This window comes from Stegostoma tigrinum, chromosome 15 (genome assembly GCF_030684315.1).
Source record: "Stegostoma tigrinum isolate sSteTig4 chromosome 15, sSteTig4.hap1, whole genome shotgun sequence".
NCBI lineage: Eukaryota > Metazoa > Chordata > Chondrichthyes > Orectolobiformes > Stegostomatidae > Stegostoma > Stegostoma tigrinum.
The window spans coordinates 70,348,557-70,367,669 of record NC_081368.1 but is presented as its reverse complement, the minus strand read 5'-3'; the positions used below and the strand labels follow the sequence as shown (position 1 = coordinate 70,367,669).

Here is a 19,113-nt window from a genome sequence, read left to right as displayed (position 1 = left end):
AGAGATAACGGACTGGAAAGTTGAGGAGGAGAGGTTACAGCAATGAAGAACCCTTGTTGCGATAGCGTATCCTGCAACCCCAGGATGTTCCAAAACGTTTCACAGCCAATGGGGTTCTTTGAGATGTTGCTTGTGTAAGGTCAGCAATGCGCTGTTAATTAGCTCCCTCTCTCAGTCTGCTTTTAGTGACTGTTTGACAGACATGTCCTAATCAGGATACCAGGAAGACTCATCTGCTCTTTAAAATAGAATCGGAAGATCTTTTTGCCTGCATCCGAAATGGGGTAGGTCAGCAGGTTTAATGATGTCCCATTCAAAAGGTGGTACCTGACAGTGCGACGCTCCGTCAGGGTGAGCTCAGTCTCTGAAACTGCCAGCTGCCTGCGTGAGAGGGAGTAATGCCACCACAGACCATGGCAATGGAGGAAAAATGACCATGTGATTTCTTGTCGTGTTCCAGCTGAAAGCTAAGCTGATTTTCTGCTTTAATGCTGTGTTTACAGGAGGATTTGAGTTCATTTTTACAGCGGAGAGTCAGAAAGATGAGCAGTTGAGCAACCAGGAAGCCATAGCCTCCTTTGCCCAATCAGTTCAAATTTCTGGAAGCTGTAGTTTAAAGTATAGAATAACACTATTTCAAATTTAATTCTTGGTATATAAACATCGTTGGGAAAGGCTGGTATTGTTGCCGTATACCCTGGGAAGATAACGGAGGACTCTCTGCATTGTAGGTGTTTGATGCAATCAAATGACTTCACAAGGTCAGAGATAATAGGAACTGCAAATGCTGGAGATTCCGAGATAACAAGATGTGGAGCTGGATGAACACAGCAGACCAAGCAGCATCTTAGGACCAAGAAAGCTGACGTTTCAGGCCTAGACCCTTCATCAGAAATGGGGAAGGGGAACAGGGTTCTGAAATAGGGAGAGAGGGGCAGGCGGATCGAAGATGGATAGAGGAGAAGATAGGTGGAGAGGAGACAGACAAGTTAAAGAGGCGGGGATGGAGCCAGTAAAGATGAGTGTGGGTGGAGAGGTAGGGAGGAGATAGGTCTGTCCAGGGAGGATGGACAGGTCAATGGGCAAGATAAGGTTAGTAGGTAGGAAATGGGGTTGCGGCTTGAGGTGGGAGGAGGGTATAGGTGAGAGGAAGAACCGGTTCGGGAGGTGGGGACGAGCTTGGCTGATTTTGGAATGTGGTAGGGGGAGGAGAGATTTTGAAGCTTGTGAAATCCACATTGATACTATTGGGTGGCAGGGTTCCCAAGTGGAAAATGAGTTGCTGTTCCTGTAACCTACGGGTGGCATCATTATGGCACTGCAGGAGGCCCAGGATGGATATGTCATCTGAGGAGTGGGAGAGGGAGTTGGAATGGTTCGCGATTGGAAGGTGCAGTTGCTTGTTGCAAACCGAGCGTTGTTGTTATGCAAAGCGGTCCCCAGGCCTCAGCTTGGTTTCGTCGATGTAGAGGAGTCCACAGTGGGTACAGCAGATGCAGTATACCACATTAGCAGATGGGCAGGTAAACATCTGCTTAATGTGGAAAGTCTTGTTGGGGCCTGGGTTGGGGGTGAGGGAGAAGGTGTAGGGACAGGTGTAGCACTTCCTGTGGTTGCAGGGGAAAGTGCCGGCTGTGGTGGGGCTGGAGGGGAGTGTGGAGCGGACAAGGGAGTCATGGAGAGAGTGGTCCCTCCGGAAAGCAGACAAGGGTGGGGAGGGATAAATGTCTTTTGGTGGTGGGGTCGGATTGCAGATGGCAGAAGTGTCGGAGGATGATGCTTTGGATTTGGAGGTTGGTGGGGTGGCATGTGAGGATGAGGGGGATTCTTTTTTTGCTTGTTATTGCAGGGATGGTGTGTGAGGGATGAGTTGCGGGAGACACGGTTGAGGGCATTTTTGACCACTGCGGGGGGGTGGGGGGGGATGTTGCAGTCCTTGAAAAACGAGGACATCTGAGATGTGCGGGAGTGGAATGCCTCATCCTGGGAGCAGTTGTGGAGGCAAAGGAATTGGGAATAGGGAATGGCATTCTTGCAGGAAGGTGGGTGGGAGGAGGTGTATTCTAGGTATCTGTGGGAGTCAGTGGGCTTGAAATGGATATCGGTTTCGAGGTGGTTCCCCGAAATGGAGGCAGAGAGGTCCAGGAAGGTGAGGGAGTCACCTCAATTCACAGTGTGTTTATCCACGCACCAGTTGATGTGGAAATGGGGCCCAGTGGTCAATGAAGACATTACCAGTGAAGCAGTTGGGTGGGGAGCTAGTAACAAGGTGAATGAATCAGATTCCAGGTTGGTGCTTGAGTGAATTGGGTTTGAACCCCACCATGACATGGTGAAGTTTGAATTCAATTGAAAAGAAAGCAACCATGCAATAACTGTACGTTGTTAAAACAAGTATCTGGTTCACATATGTCCCTTAAAGAAAGTAATCTGCCATTCTTACCTGGTCTGGCCTATTCCTGACTTCAGACCCACGGCAATTTGATTAAGTCTTAATTTCCCCCACCCCCGGACAAATAGGGATAGGCACAAATGCTAAGCTAGCCAGCGATGCCTATGTCCCATGAATGAAAGAAAAACAAGAAAGAAATTGTGATAACAGCAGCTTCACGGTCATTTTCACTGGCACTGGCTTTTGATTCCCACTATTGTTTTGAAAGCCAAGTGCAGATTCTAAATATACCATGCAAGCTCTAGAGATTATTAGCATACAACACCGACTGATATCAGGACACTGGAATAAATAGAGACTTGTCTGTCATTGTGTTTTGTGACATTTGAAAAGTTGTGCCACTTAAACCTCTATGCTTGTGATGGGAGGGTGATATAAACACAGTACTTTAAGATGTTCCTGCAATGCCAGGCACAATGCCATGGATTGAAGTTGGTGAACGGAACCCATGGTCCACATGTCAGTGTTGTATATGTGGCTGAACCAAGCAGCGCCAGCTAATGGTTGTGGTGACAGGCTACCACCAAGCCTCCTTTCGACTCTGGATCTGAAGGACCTTTGCTTATCGGTGATGGGGGATAAAGCACGAGTGAGTCTTAATGAGAAGAGACATTTTGTCTTGATGTAGTTTAGCAAAAAAAATACAAGTTGTACAGTCTTTGTTATTGTATCTAACTATCCAGTCAGCAGATATTTTTATCTCTATTTACATTTCAAACTGTACATATTCTCCTTTTCTCCCCACCCAAGACTGCATAATATCAGATGGAGTGGACCTTAATTCATTTTCCAACATTAACCCTTTCAGAGCCATCACCTTGTGAAGCATACACGATCTGCTCAGGATAAGTAGGAATAGTTACATTTTGATATTTTTGCCAAAAATATCCCTTGTGTGCCAGTAAAATCTCTCTGGCAAAGACATCGCAAGTGTGTTTTGCAACCAAATTGCTGAGTCTACCACTGGTTCTGGCGGGCAAGGAAGCTCTCCTACTCTTCACGCCTACTGTAGGTGTATGGGAAGAGTTTACAGATTGACACTTGACCTGTTTGGCTGTTTTATGACACAACTTCCACAACCATCAAGTCTTGAATGGGACTTGATCTTAGACCTCCTAGCGCACAGGTAAGGAAGCAACCCACTGCACCAAAAGAGCACCTCTGTGAATGTTGCAGTTGTAAGCAAAAAGTAATTCCATTTCTTTAAGTGCATATTTCAAAATGAATGTCCTTCACCAGGCCACAGAGTGCAGTGAATTAATGTAAATTGTACTTTGCTCTACTATGTCGTTGGCTGAATGTTAATTCATTTGTCAGTGGCTACTCCAGAAATTACAAATGCGCGTCTGTTGAAATGGAAAATGGAATACTTAATGGTCTTTAATCCAGTATTATTTTAGTGCTGCAGTTCTTAGTTGCTGTGTAGTAATTGATTGCACTTATTGATCCTAAAAGAATGTAGGAACTGGAGAAGAACATTTTATTACTCGAGCTTGCTCTATCATTCAACAGCATCAAGGCTGATTTACAACATAACTCCATAGACCTGTCTTTATCCTTTAACTGTTAATAACTTTGGTTAACTAAAACCTATCAAGTTTATACTTAAAATAAACAGTTGATCCAGTATTAATCACTGCAGAATCTTAATATCACTTTTTAACCACAAGGTATTCCTGTAACACCATATCCTGCCAGTGCTGAATGTTTTGTTATTAATCTGTTGTATCTTTACTGATCTGAAAGTAAACTTGTGATTTGTACAAGTTTCTCTTTTACCACTTTTTCATTCATAGCAGAAGACCCTTTGATCCTGAAATAAAGCAATCCAGAACAGTTGTTGAAACTATCTAATATCTGCAAAATATATAATGTGTCCTTGCGTAGCATCTTCAACGAACAGAAAGATCTTAATGTATCTAGCAGAGGCTGAGCAGCGGCAGAAGAGGAGAGCGTGATAATGATTGAAAGCAAATTGGCGGGGAGAAAGGGCTTTGTTGATGGGTTTGGAAAAGAGGGTTGTAAAGAGTGTGGGGCTGGCGATAACTGAAGGCTTTTATTGCATGTCCTCTCTAATGTTACACCTACATATGATAGGATTGTCTTTTTAACTATTTGGACCTGCTGTTTACTTAAAGAGGTACAGTACAAGACAAACTTAGCATGAGGTGCAAACCCATTTCGGCCAAAAATCCTCTGGCATCAATGTAGAATTCAAATTAACTTATTAACCGTAAACTCCTTATCTACTGAAGTGCAGGGTACATCCAGATTAGATACCATCCCCACTCCCAATCTGCTATTGGTTTAGCCGAGACTGCATCTCAAAGGCCGTGCTCACCCTGATATTCTTTGCTTCTCTTGGGCAAATCTCAGGGAACAAGAGAATAGCTCCCATTCTCCATTGGACAGGCAAATGCACCCCAGATACACTTTAAAATGGAACATTGCAACAGTGTTTTTACTTCTAATGGTAATGTAAAATACCCCTTGCATCTTAACATTGGTAGGTTGATTCTACAAAGGCTTACATTATGTATATTCATTATTTTTAAACCCATTAAGACAGTGGTCTGTGGCCCTGTTAGACGAGAGACTTGCAGTGAACAGTCGTGGTCTCTTCTGCTTAAATGCCCTTGTTGAGATTAGCACATCAAATACTTGCATTCTTGATTTTTTTTTGCTTTTCTGTGCACCCATATCACTGTTACAATGACAAAATTCAGTTAAAAATAATCTGAGATAGCAACAGTAGCTCAGACTAGGTAAGAATATGATTAAACTAGATGAGATTTTGACAAGAATCTGATTATTTCATGGTCACCACTTCTAATAATAATTTTTTAAATCAAGTTTTATTTAATTGACTGAGTTTTAAATTTCCCAGCTGTTGTAGCAGGATTTGAACTCATGGCCCAGACCATTAGTCCAGATGTCTGGATTACTAGTCTTGTAACATAATCACAGAGATACCCAACCAAAGGTATCAAGTACATAAGATAAGGGGAAGTATACAGCAATTCTGGAGTTCTGTTCCTAACAGCATGTAGGTTTTTGTGCACCCCAAAGACTGCAGTGGTTCAAGAAGGCAGCTCACCACCATCTTCTCAAGGGAAAATAGGGATGAGCAAACAAATGCTGACCTGACCAATGAGACACAAATCCTATGAATGAGTAACAAAATTAAAATATAATGATTGTTTTACTCTTGAATCTGATTTACCAGTTGTGAATGGGCAGAATGGGGCTCAGTGGCTATGGTTCATTTTGAACTCTGAGGAAAGCAAAGTGGGGTAAACCTCTTGGTACAAATTCAGCTAAATGGAGAGTCAAGAGTTGCTTTTAGCCATTCTTTCACAAATACCGAGGGATTGTGATTTAAGAGGCAGTTGGTTTCTTATTGTGCAGTTGTAGCACAACTCATTTCATTTTATTCACATTTCATATTTTTCTTTTAAAGGGATGCGACAATCATGAATATTCAGGCTTGCACAGAAGTCCTGTTTAATCACAGCTTACATTTAGTCACCAAAACAATTTGTACATTCTGAGGTCCATCAGATCACTTGAGAATCTCCAGTGTGGCAGTCTATGACACTGAAGCTGGATGAAAACCTCTTATACAGAATATACAGGCAGCCAAATGCTGGTGTAACTGCTGTTTTCTGTTAGCATTCATCTAATTCTCCTTGAGTGCTCTTAATTTCTTTACTTTGCTACTCATTTGCCATGCCGACAGCTGTCCAGACCTTAAATTCTGGATTTCCCTTCCCCTCGCTCCATTAAACTATTGTCTAAAAATCTATGTTTGCAACAAAATTTATGGATACCTCTCAGAATGTCTGTTCCCTTGGGCTTAGTGTCAGTTTTGACTGATTCCAGCAAATTGGGGGATGTTATGTTATGTTATTAAAATAAAAATTCTTCTATCTGGTCCAAAATGGCAGGAAAAATGGTAACTTTGCTTTAAAGCTCTCTCCTGAATGACTTTCCCAATGTAAAGGTGAATTTGATTACAGAATGACTTTCTTCACACTGTCATCAAGTCATTGCTGACCTTTTGATTCAGTACAAATTGTTTTGGTGACTAAATGTAAGCTGTGATTAAACAGGACTTCTGTGCAAGCCTGAATATTCATGATTGTCGCATCCCTTTAAAAGTAAAATATGAAATGTGAATAAAATGAAATAAGTGTATTGGGCTTCCAGAACAACCTGTAGCCAAGGAAATCATCCTTGATAATTGAAAGGTTAAGTAAACGTGGGAGGTATCGATGTTGCCTGTTTCTGAAAATAGACTTGGTCAGTTAACTTCCTGTGTTGATACAAACTGGAAAAATTATTTGGATTAGGACTGATTCTATGCAATCAAAAGCTGAGCATTTTAACAACAGTGTGAAACTTGTTGATCTCATCAATTACTGACCCCTAACTCTAATGCTACTGCATTACATCTTGAAATAGCTGGCAGCCACCAAACAAGTCTTTGTGTGATAAAGCTTGCAAAGCTGAAACCGTGAGTTAAGAGTAGGCACTTCGAGTCTGCTTTGATAAGTTCACCCCACCCCTACTCCAATTAACATTTCATCCTTCTGCTTATCAAGACTCTTTCTACCCCTCGCTTAAAAGATATTCAGGGCTTACCATCACGTTTTGAGGAAGAGACTTCGAAAGCTTCGGAAAAGATTTTGCCTCATCTTTGTCTTAAGTTAAGGTTTCCTTCCCTCAAGGATATTAGTGAACCTGATTATGTTTTTATGGCAATCAACATTGGTTACATGGTCAGCTTGAGATTAGCTTTTTATTACAGAATTTGCCTGGTGGGTTTCAAGCTCTTGTTCTTAGAACATTAACCCAGGGTTCTGGATTGCCAGTGCATTGAAATTACCACCTCGTCCCCACCTTCGAATATTACAGAATGGAAGTGACCACTGTCTCAGAGGGCCACAGACTGCGCTCTCATTAGCAGAGATGAATAATGGTGAGTTTAAATTGAGGGTCACCATGCCTCAGGTGAGGGGTGAGGTTGAGAAGGCAGAACCATTGTGGTGACCTTAGTGCAAAATGGGAATAGCACCTGTACTGTTGAAATAACTCGGCAACTCAAGCCTGTTGTCTAGCGAACTGAGCTCTGAAGCCCAGTAGCCTTTTTTTTCTACTAATATCCAAAACTCGGAGCAGAAGTAAGCTATTCAGCCCTGCAAGCCTGCTCTATCATTTAATATGATCATGGCAGATCATCCAACTAGCACTGTTCTGCTACATTCTCCCAGTACCGTTTGATCCCTATGGCCTTGTCAGCTATATCTAACTCCTTCAAAACATTTAATGTTGTGGCCTCAATCCCCTTCTGTGGCAGAAAATTCCAGAGGCTCACCACTCTCTGGGTAAGGACATTTTTTCACCTCTCAGTCATAGACTTGTGGACATATACAGCTAAGAAACAGACCCTTCGGTCCAACTCATCTATGCTGATAGGATTTCCTATATAAATCTAATCCCATTTTCCAGAATATAGCTCATATTCCACTAAACCCTTGCTATTAGTACCCACCTTCACCACTTCCTCTGGCAGCTCATTCCATACAGGCACCACCCTCTGTGTGAAAACGTTGCCCCTCAGGTCCCTATTATTTCTATCCCCTCTCACCTTAATCCTATACCATTTAGTTTTGGACTTCCCCATCCCTAGAAAATGACCTTGCCTATTTACCCTACCATGCACTTCATGATTTATTAACCTCTGTAAGGTCATTGTTTAACCTCTGACACTCCGGCGAAAATAGCCCTAGCCTATTAAGCCCCACCCTACAGTTTAAAGCCTCCAACCCTGGCAACATACTTGTAAATCTTTTCTGAACCCTTTCTAGTTTCATAAAATTCTTCCAATAGTAGAGGGACTAGAATTACGTGCAGTACTCCAAAAGTGGCTGAATCAACGTCCTGCACAGCCACAACATGACCTCTGAACCGCTATACACAATGCACTGACCAATAAAAGCAAGCATACCAAACACTTTCTTCGTTATCCTAACTACCTGTGACTCCGCTTTCAAGGAACTATGAACCTGGACACTAAGGTCTCTTTGTTCAGCAGCACTCCTCAGGACCTTACCGTTTGTCTATAAGTCCTGTCCTGATTTGCCTTACCGTGATACAACACCTCAGATTTATCTAAATTAAACTCAATCTGCCACTCCTCAGCCAATGGCCCTTCTGATCAAGATCCCAGATAACAAGGTGTAGTGCTGGATGAACACAGCAGGCCAAGTAGCTTCCTTTACTCTAAGGTAACCTCTTCTCTGTCCATTACACCCCCAGTTTTAGTGTTGTCTGCAAAGTTACTAATCACACCTCTTATGTTCACATGGAAATCATTTATATAAATCACAAAAAGCAGCAGACCCAGCATGAATCCGTGTTGCACACCGCTTATCTCGGACCTCCAGTCTGAAAAGCAACCCTCCCACCACACTCTGTCTTCTACCTTCGAGCTAATTCTGTATCCAAATGGTTAGTTCATAGATTCCCTACAGTGTGGGAGGGGGCCATTTGATCCATTGAGCCCACACAGGCCCTTACCATAATCCCTGCATTTTCCACCTTAAACACTAATGGAAATTTAGCACAGCCAATCCACCTAATCTGCACATCTTTGGATTGTGGGAGGGAACCGGAGCAAATCCATGCAGACAGCGGGAGAACGTGCAAACTTCACATCGACAGTTAGCCAAGACTGGAATTGAACCTGGTGCAATCCCTGGCGCTGAGAGGTGGCAGTGCTAATCACTAAGCCACCGTGCCAGCTGTATTCAGTGCGATCTAATCTTGCTAACCAGTCTACCATGAGGAACCTTGTTGAATGCCTTACTGAAATCCATATAGATCATGCCCAACGCTCTGCCTTTATCAACGTTAGCCAGTCTCCAGACTTCCAGCACCTCATCTGTTGCTGTTAATGAAACAGAAATCTCAGCAAGGGGCCCAGAAATCACTTCCTGTGCTTCCCACTGAGTTCTATGGTACACCTGATCATGTCCCAGGGATTTATTCATCTTTCAGCATTTTAAGATATTCAGCATCTCCTCGTCTGTCAAATGGATATTTTTCAAGGTACCTCTATTTATTTCCCCATGTAGTCTATCTTCCATATCCTTCTGCACAGTAAACACTGGTGCAAAATTCTCCTTTAGTATCTCCCCCATCTCCTGTAGTTCCACACAAAGAAAGCTAATCCTTATGGGGCCTTATTCCGTCCCTAATTCACCTTTTGTCCTTAATGTATTTGTAGAATCTCTTTTGGATACTCCTTAACCCTATTTGCCAAAGCTGTTTCATGTCCACTCTTTGCCCTACTGCTTTCCTGTTTAAGTATACTCCTACTGCCTTTATACTCTTCTAGGGATTCACTGCTGTCTATACCTGACATATGCTTCCTCCTTTTTCTTGTCCAAAACCTCAACTTCTCTTGTCATCCAGCCTTGCCCTTCACCCTAACAGAAAATACTGTAGGTAGATTCTCATTATCTCATTTTTGAAGCTTCCTGTTTTCTAGCTGTCCATTTACATGCAAATATCTGCCCCATTTCAACTTTGAAAGTCCTTGCCGAATATCATCAAAATTGGCCTTTCTCCCCTTTAGAACTTTAACTTTTAGATCCAGTCTATCCTTTTCCATCACTATATTAAAACTAATAGAATTTCGGTTGCTGGCCCCAAAGTCCCCCACTGACACCTCCGTCACCTGCCCTACCTATTTCCCAGGAGTAGGACAGATTTTGCACCTTCTCTAGCAGGTACGTCCACCTACTGAATCAGACAAATTTCTTGTGCACTCTTAGCAAATTCTTCTCCACCAAGCCCTTAACACTATGGCAGTCCCAGTCTATGTTTAGAAAGTTAAAATCCCCAACTGTAACTACACCACCTACACCCCCCCGCCCCGAATATCCTACTTAAGTACAACAGCAATGTTATCCTTACCTAATAGATTTAAATGACCGCCTTAGACTGTGACCCCTGGTAAAACTGCAACTTAATTTGTTTCATGTCCACTGTCCTCCTCATCCATCACACCTTTCCTTCCTAACCTCCACTAGCCTCCCTGTTACCTTTTGCAATTCTCTTGAAATGCCATGCTCGGGCAGGTGGGGCTGGAGCCAAGATCCTCTGATCCAGAGGTTTGGACTAAACCGCAGCATGACATGAGACAGCCATCTCACTCGTAACAGCTTTTGCTCAAAAATATTCAACTGAATTTTACCAGAAATCAATGCCAATTTAGGTGAGTTTCATGGAGGGTTTCTTTCTGTGAAACCTGAGAGATTGCTCACATTATCTTCCCAAACTCAGCTCCTTACCTGTGCACCAGGACCGATTCTGTCGTGTTCCTAATATCCTTCCTCTCTTTGAGGAGGGTTGCTGCATTTGGGGCCTCTATGATTGCTAACATCGCTGTAGCAGGTCAAGCACTGTGTTAGCAGTTACACACCGGATCCAGGGCTGTTCCTGCAGAGCTGTTCAGGAATTGCCCCAGACCAATGTTGCATCCCTAAACCAGCCCAGTTCATCCCCTCCCCCCACTGCACCACACAACCAGCCCAGCTCTTCCCCTCCACCCACTGCATCCCAAAACCAGTCCAACCTGTCTCTGCCTCCCTAACCTGTTCTTCCTCTCACCCATCCCTTCCTCCCACCCCGAGCGGCACCCCCATCTCCTACGTACTAACCTCATCCCACCTCCTTGACCTGTCCGTCTTCCCTGGACTGACCTATCCCCTCCCTACCTCCCCACCTATACTCTCTCCACCTATCTTCTTTTCTCTCCATCTCCGGTCCGCCTCCCCCTCTCTCCCTGTTTATTCCAGAACCCTCACCCCATCCCCCTCTCTGATGAAGGGTCTAGGCCCGAAACGTCAGCTTTTGTGCTCCTGAGATGCTGCTTGGCCTGCTGTGTTCATCCAGCCTCACATTTTATTATCTTGGATAGAGGGAAATTGACATCCAGCTGTGCCAACAGGGACCTGGAGATCCAGGTGGATGGGCTGGCAGAGAGGAGGGAAATCCTCTTTCCTCAGGACCAGCTGAGGAGACCATACCACTAGACGGTGCCAGTCTGGTCTGAAGTTGGCACACAGGCCAGTGAAATGCTCAACTATCCTGGAAGGGGGTCAGTAAGCATATGTGAATGTTGTAGCACGACTCAATAAGTTAAAGCTAGGTAGACATGAATAAGATTCACATGACTCAAGTAGGCTAGCTTTGCTAACCAGCAACTCTCAAGAATACAAGAAGTCAGAGCAGGCCCATTGAGCCCGTTCCTTTCATTCCAATCATGGCTGATCATCAGCTTCACTTTGTATCCCTGCCCACTTCCCATATCTGTTGAATCCCTGTGGGACCACTTATCAGTCTATCCCAGCTTTAAAGAATGCAGTGCAGGTGCAGAATTTCCAGATTCACAAATTCTTTGAACTAATTTCTCCGCATCTTAGTTCTAAATTATTATCTGCTATTTATCAAACTGCGTTTTTATATTCTAGAAACCAGCTGGGGGCAGTAACCTCGGTGTCTTCCTATCTGGCCTGTTCATAAATTAGAAGGTTTTATTACTATCACTTTTCATCCCTCTAGACCTTAGAGAATGTAGACCCAATTTATTATCCTATTGTTCTCGCCTGGCCAAGAAAACTGGTTTCTGCCCCTCATCGGGGCTTTAATAGGCAAGGCAACAAGGGTATCTCTATTTTCGATGATTCATGAATAGCTGTGCTCATTGAGATTGTTACTAGTTGAGTGTCTCAGGCACCCAATGTCAATGAAAGTCTGTCTTAGTTTAAGAGCATCTCAGGGCTTGACAGATGAAAACCTGCTGTTTTGTCACCACTGTTCTATAGTTAGGACAACAAAATACGTGCAGCTTTTCATCCAACATCCTTCTGGTCTCTCTGAAGCAGGTAAGCTTCAGCTTTCCACTATAGACTTACAGCTATTTGGTTCAGTCAGCCCAACCTTATTGCTCAGACATTTGAATATAGGAGTTGGGACATTATGTTGAGGTTGTACAGGACTTGGTGGGGTCTCTTCTGGAGTTCTGTCACCAGTTCTGGTTTCCGTGTTATAGGAAAGATATTATTAAGAAAGAGAGAGTTCAGAAGGGATTTACCAGGACATTGCTGGGAATAGAACGTTTAAGTTATAAGAAGAGGCTGGATGGATTGGGAATTGCCTCAATGGAGCATAGGAGGCTACGACCTTACAGAGGCTTAGAAAATAATGAGGAGTACAGATAAGGTGAATGGCAGGTGCCTTTTACCTAGAGTGGTGAATTTCAAGACTAGGGGGCATATATTTAATGTGAGAGGAGAAAGGTTTAAAAAAGACCTGAGGCAATTTTTGTTTTTATACACAGAGTGGATTGTGTGTAGAATGACCCTCTAGAATGTGGATGTGACTACAATTACAACATTTAAACGACATTTGGATAAGTACACGAATAGGAAATGTCTGGAAGGATATGGGCCTCGCGCAGGCAGGTGGGACTGGTTTTGTTTGGGATTATGTTTGGCATGGTCTGGCTGGACTGAAGGATCTGTTTCTGTGCTGTATGACTCTCACTTGATTTAACAGGAACCAAGAGTTGAACTCGTGATCCAGCAGTGAAAACATAATGTCCTGTGCTTTAACTCTGGACTCTGCACTCCATCTCCTCAATGCTTGCATTATATTTCATTTGCAGTTTATAGTCTGTTTTTGTGCTTATGCAGAGGACCGAAGGGTCTGTTCCATGTTGTGTAGTTCTGTGACTCTAAAATCCTGAATTCCCACCCCAATGGCATTGTGGGGGCCCGTATACCCAGTGACTGAAGAAGACAATTCACTATCAGTTATGGATGGACATTACATGTTCACTCAGTCAGCCAAGTCTTCATCCCCGGAAGGAATTTTGCAGAAGCCTGAGCAATCTGCTTAGCTCAAGGGCAATTAGGGATGGCGCAAATGCAGACCTCATCACTGATATCCACACAGTATGAAAAAACAAAGGGCAAAGTATCTGCTGTAACTGTTGTATTTTGGACTTCACATCTATATGAGGATTGAAGAAAATTGAAAATCAAACGTTAGCACTGGCCTACATTTAAATGAACTGATTACAATTGAGTCTAATTGTTTGATAAGAAATAATATGGTGGTTCAAAGGAAACCTGGATTTCATTAGTTTTAAAAGGATCTCGAATCGTTTGCTCTAGAAATCTCTGCCATTTGTTGAAGATAAGTATGGAATTGTGTCCGATCTTCTGAATTTTGTTATTTCATCCCAAGCTTATTATCCATTTTAATTAGCTTCCTTATTGATCTTCAAGTAAAGGCTTACACCATCACGTTCTTACCTCAGTAACTCTGTTGCCTCTTCTCAAAATTCTCATAGATTTCTAAAGAATGCTCAGTTTTTCAACAAACCATACTAATTTGTTTCAGAAACCTATCTGGTTCATAAATTGCCTTTAGGGAATGCACCATCATCACCTCTGACCAATGAGGGAGCAGTTTCTGGTCCAGTAGGACTATGGATACTTTCACCTTGTAGTGTTAGGGAGATGGTGGCATTGTGGAATGTCACTGGAGAAGCAATCTAGAACCCCAGGCTGATGCTCAGGGGAAATCATTCGAATCCCACCATGATAAGTCAACAAGTCTGAATTCCATACAATTCTGAGATAAATGGTGTCTCTGCTGATTGTTATAAAAGTCCAAATGGTTCACTAATGTCCTGTAGGGAAGGAAATCTTCTGGCCTGTCTGTGATTCTAGATCCACACTAATATAGTTGACACTTAACTGAGCAATTAGTGGTCTTGCCAGTGATCGCATCCCAAGAACAAATGAAGCAAAAAAAAACCTGCTACTTGTGATTCCTGAAAGTTGGTTTTAGAGAGATCCTTTTAGGATTTTGATGAACAAAAAAATCTGTTGTCTTCACGCTGGTTAAGTCATTCTTGTTGAAACCTCCCTGTTTGTCTTTCTGAAGGAGAAAACAAAAATCATCGAGCCACTGGATTATGAGAATGTCATTGTACAACGGAAAGCGCAGATTCAAAGTGACCCTCTGCGGGATCTTCTACAGTTTCCTTTGGACGAGGTCTCGGTAAGTAATCTAATTTCTGCAGCCTGCGCACTGCCTCGGTTTTAATGGTACTTCCAGGTTTTTCTCATGTAGACTAGTCATGGGCAAGTGGGGATTTGGACTCAGGAACATTAGCTACAGAAGTATGCCATTCAGCCCCTTAATCTCTGCCTCAATCCCTTTCATTGACCTTCACTCCATGCCCCCGATACCATTAGTCAATCTTTAAAGTACAAAATACTCCCAAATATCCACAGCCTTTTGGAGTTACCCTTTGAACTACCCTTGGAATGAAAATACTAGTTTCTACTTATCCTCCTGAATGGACTGGCTTTAAATCTTAATTTTAAAATCAATGTCCTGATTATGGCTCCTTGTTCTTGGTTCTCTCACTGGATGATTTTTCTTTCCCCTTTTTGTCTATTCAATTAATCTCTGCAGTGTGGAAGCAGGCCATTCAGCCCGTTGAGCCTACACTGACCATCTGAAGAGTATCCCACCCAGCCACACCCCTTCTACCCTAACCCTGTAACTCTGCATTTTCCACAGTTAACCTACCTAGCCTACACATCCCTTAAGACTATTGACAATTTAGCATGGCCAAGCCACCTAACCTGCACATGTTTGGATTGTGGGAAGAAACTGGAGCACTCAGATGAAACCCATGCAGACACGGGGAGAATGTACAAACTCCTCACATATGGTCGTCTGAGGGCGGAATTGAACCTGGATCCCTTGCACAGTGAAGCAGTAGGGCTAAGTGCTGAGCTCTTTTACTCTGTGAAACAACTTAATCTGATCAATCTTCAATCTTTTACGACAGTTAAGGGAAATGTGCACTAAAGCTGATGCTCAGTGAATCTTATCTCCCCATGAGAAAGGCTCAGACAAAGGAGGGAGAAAGATTAAGAATGTTTGTTTTGTATACGTTAGTGAAAAAAAATGTGGTGCAACAAAACAAACCACAATGCTTTAGAGGCCAAGCAATTGAAGTCTAGGGGAGCACAGCTTTGGTGAAGCTCTTGAAAAGGTATAGTTTGGGGAATTGTGGAGAGTTGGGTAATCTCAGCTGAAGGGGCCCACCAGCAAAGTAATGTTTAAGAGGGAGAGAAACCTGAATGTGTGGAATTGATGGGCAAGTCGTTGTTGGTGTGCTCGCTGAGCTGTCAAGAAAGTTGAAGCCATGGTGTTTATTCAAATAAGTAAATATTTGGAAAAGGTTAATTTGGAACAGTGCATGAATGGGTACTGTGACGTAGCACTTTGAGATCCTGTTAAAAACGTGATGGTTCAAATGGCCTTCTTTGGCACCAATTGGAAAAACAGGAAGATGCTGCAGATACAGTCAGGTAGGTAGTTGATCAGTAGGAATGGTAGTAAAGGTGGCCAGGTAGTGCAGGAGTCTTCAGTGGCTATCCCCATCTCAAACAGGTACGTTGTTTTGGATACTGTCAGGGGAGTATAGTACTGACAACCAAGTTATGTGACTGGTTCTACTGTAATGAGGTGTATGTCAGGTTCCAAGTGATTGACTGTGGTGGGGTAATTCTCTAGTCTGGAGCACTGACAGACATTTCTGCGGCCATCAGGATGGTGTGTTGCCTGCCTGGTGCCAGAGTCAAGGATGCCTCTGAGGGTGCAGAATATTCTGAAAGTGGAGAGTGACTAGCAAGAGATTATTGTACGCATTGGTACCAATGACATTGGTAGGGAAAGGTTTTGCAGAGAGAATATGGGAAACTAGGCAAGAGGTTAGAAAGTAAGTCCTCCAGGGTAGCAATATCTGGACGAGTACTGGTGCTACATGCAGGTGAGGATAGGAACAGGAGGATACAGCGGATCATTGCGCGGCAGAGGAGCTGGTGCAGGGGGCAAAGATTTACATTTTTGGACTATTGGAATCTCTTCAGGGGTGGAAATGATCTGTGCAAGGAGGACAGGTTCCACCTGAATTGAAAAGGGACCAAAATCCTTGCAGAGAGATTTACTAGAGCTGCTTGAAAACTAGTGGAGGATCAAGGGTGGGAACCAAAGCACTCATGAGAAAAGGTTGGGGCTGGTGCAGTTAAGAAGAGAAGCAAATTAAATAGCCAAAAAGGCAGGCAAGAGCAATGCAGAGAAGGAGGTAAGACTCAATAAATTAAGCTGCATTTACTTCAATGCAAGAGGCCTGACAGGTAAGGTAGGTAAACGTAGGGCATAATTGGGAACATGGGTCTGGGATATCATAGTATGACAGAGACGTGGCTCATGGATGGGCAGAACTGTCAGCTTAATGTCCCAGGGTATAGATGCTTAGAAAGAATAGAAAGGGAGGCAAGAGAGGAGGGGGGGAGTGATGTTCATGGTTAGGGGTAACATTACGGTTGTATTTAGTGAGGATACTCTTGAGACAACATCCAGTGAAGTTATATGAGTGGAACTGAGAAATAAGAAAGGGATGTTCATCTTATTGGGATTATATTTTAAGCCCCCCAGTAGTCAGTGGGAAATTAAGAAGCAAATATTTAAGGACATCTCTGACATCTTTAAGAATAATAAGGTTGTAATGTCAGGGACTTTAAACTTTCCAAACATAGACTAGGACTGTCATAGTATTAAGGGCCTGGTAGGGAGAAATTTACGTGTACAAGAAAACCTTCTGATTCAATACGTGGCTTTATCTACTGGAAAAGGTGCAAAACTTGACCTACTCTTGAGAAATAAGGTAGGGCAAGTGACTGAGGTGTAAGTGGGGGAACACTTTGGAGCAAGCGATCACAATTCTATTGGTTTTAAAATAGTTCCAGAAAAGGATAGAACTGATTAAAAAGCTAAAGTTCTAATTTGGAGCAAGGCCACTTTTGAAGGGAAGAGACAGGAACTTTCAATAGTTGATTTGGGGAGGCTGTTTGCAGGCAAGGGGACAATTGGGAAGTGGGAGGACCTTAAAAATGAGATAACGGGAGTCCAGAGACAGTATGTTCCTATTATTGTGAAGGGCAAGGCTGGTAAATGTAGGGAATGCTTGTTGACTAGACTAGTTGAGGCTCTGGTCAAAATAAAGAAGGAAGCCTGTCTCAGGCATAGATAGCTGGGATCAAGTGAATCTCTAGAGGAGTGTATGAGTAGTAGGAGTACACTTAAAAGGGAAAGCAGGAGGGCAAAAAGAGGACATGAGACAGCGTTCACAAGTAGGGTTAAGGAGAATCCAGAGAGATTCAAGATGTACATTAACAGCAAAAGAGTATCTAGGGAGAGAATAGGGTTCCTTAAAGACCAAGGTGGCCATCTGTACATGGAACCGTAGGAGATGAGTGAGATACTGAATAAATATTTTGCGTCAGTATTTAATTTGGAGAAAGATATAGAAGCTAGGGAACTTGGTGAAATAATTAATGCTGTATTGAAAGAGTTTATATTATGGAAGAGGAGGTCCTGGAGGTCTTAAAATGTATAAAGCTAGATAAATCCGTAGGATCTGATGAGGTGTTTCCCAGAACTTTGTGGGAAGCTGGGCAAGAGATTGCTGGACCCCTTGATGAAATATTTGTATCATTGACAACCACAGGTGAGGTGCTGGAAGACTTGAGAGTGGCTAATGTGCCATTATTTACGGAAAGACTACAAGGAAAAGCCCGCGGACTATAGATCAATGAGTCCTATGTCAGGGGTGGGTAAGTTGCTGAAGTGAATTTAAAGTTTTGATAAAGATCTGTAGCTTGGGTTGTGGTGGAGGGAATTCTGAGGGACAGGATTTTCATGCATTTTGTAGGGCTATGACTGATTTGGCATAGTCAACATGGCTTAATGCATGAAAAATTGTCTCTCTCAAACTTGACTGAGTTTTTGAAGAGGTGATGAGAAGGATTGATGGAGGCAAGACAATAGATGTTGCCTATACAGACTTCAGCAAAGTGTTCAACAAGGCTCCGCATGGTAGACTGATAAGTAAGGTTAATCCAATGCAACCCAGGGAGCCATGGCCAGTTGGATAGAAAATTGGTTTGTAAGTAGGAGACAGAGGGTGGTGGTGGAGAGTTGTTTTTCATACTGGAGACCTGTGACTAGAGATGCGCTGCAAGGATCAGTAGTGGTCCACTGCTTTTTGTCATTTATATAAATGATGTGGATGGGAATATGGGAGGAATGGTTAGTAGGTTTGCAGATGGCAGCAAAATAGGTGGTGTAGTGGACAGTGAAGAACATGATCTCAGAGGACAAGGGGACTTCGATCATATGGACCAATGGGCTGAAGAGTGGCATCTGGAGTTTAATTTAGATAAGTGTGAGGTGCTAAATTTTTGTAAGACAAACCAGGGCAGGACTTATACAGTTGATGGTAGGGTACTGGGGAATGTTACTGAACAAAGAGACCTAGGGGTGCAGGTGCATAGTTCCTTCAAAGTGGAGTCACAGGTAGACAGGGCGCTGAAGAAGGCGTTTGACATGCTTGCCTTAATTGAATATCAGAGTTGGGAATTCATGCTGCGGCTATACAGGATATTGTGAGACAACTTTCAGAATACAGCGCACAATTCTGGTTGGCCTATACAAAG

General features: G+C 43.1%; 1 protein-coding gene across 4 annotated transcripts in view; it reads left to right on the top strand.

The window, feature by feature from the left end:
* The window catches only part of dock11 (dedicator of cytokinesis 11), a 272,082-nt gene that overhangs the window by 31,058 nt on the left and 221,911 nt on the right, over nucleotides 1–19,113 (top strand). For all 4 annotated transcript variants that reach the window (XM_048544154.2, XM_048544150.2, XM_048544152.2 and 1 more), the window contains exon 2: nucleotides 14,480–14,596. In XM_048544154.2, coding sequence (XP_048400111.2) covers nucleotides 14,480–14,596 — 117 coding nt within the window. The remainder of the gene's footprint in view (nucleotides 1–14,479; nucleotides 14,597–19,113) is intronic.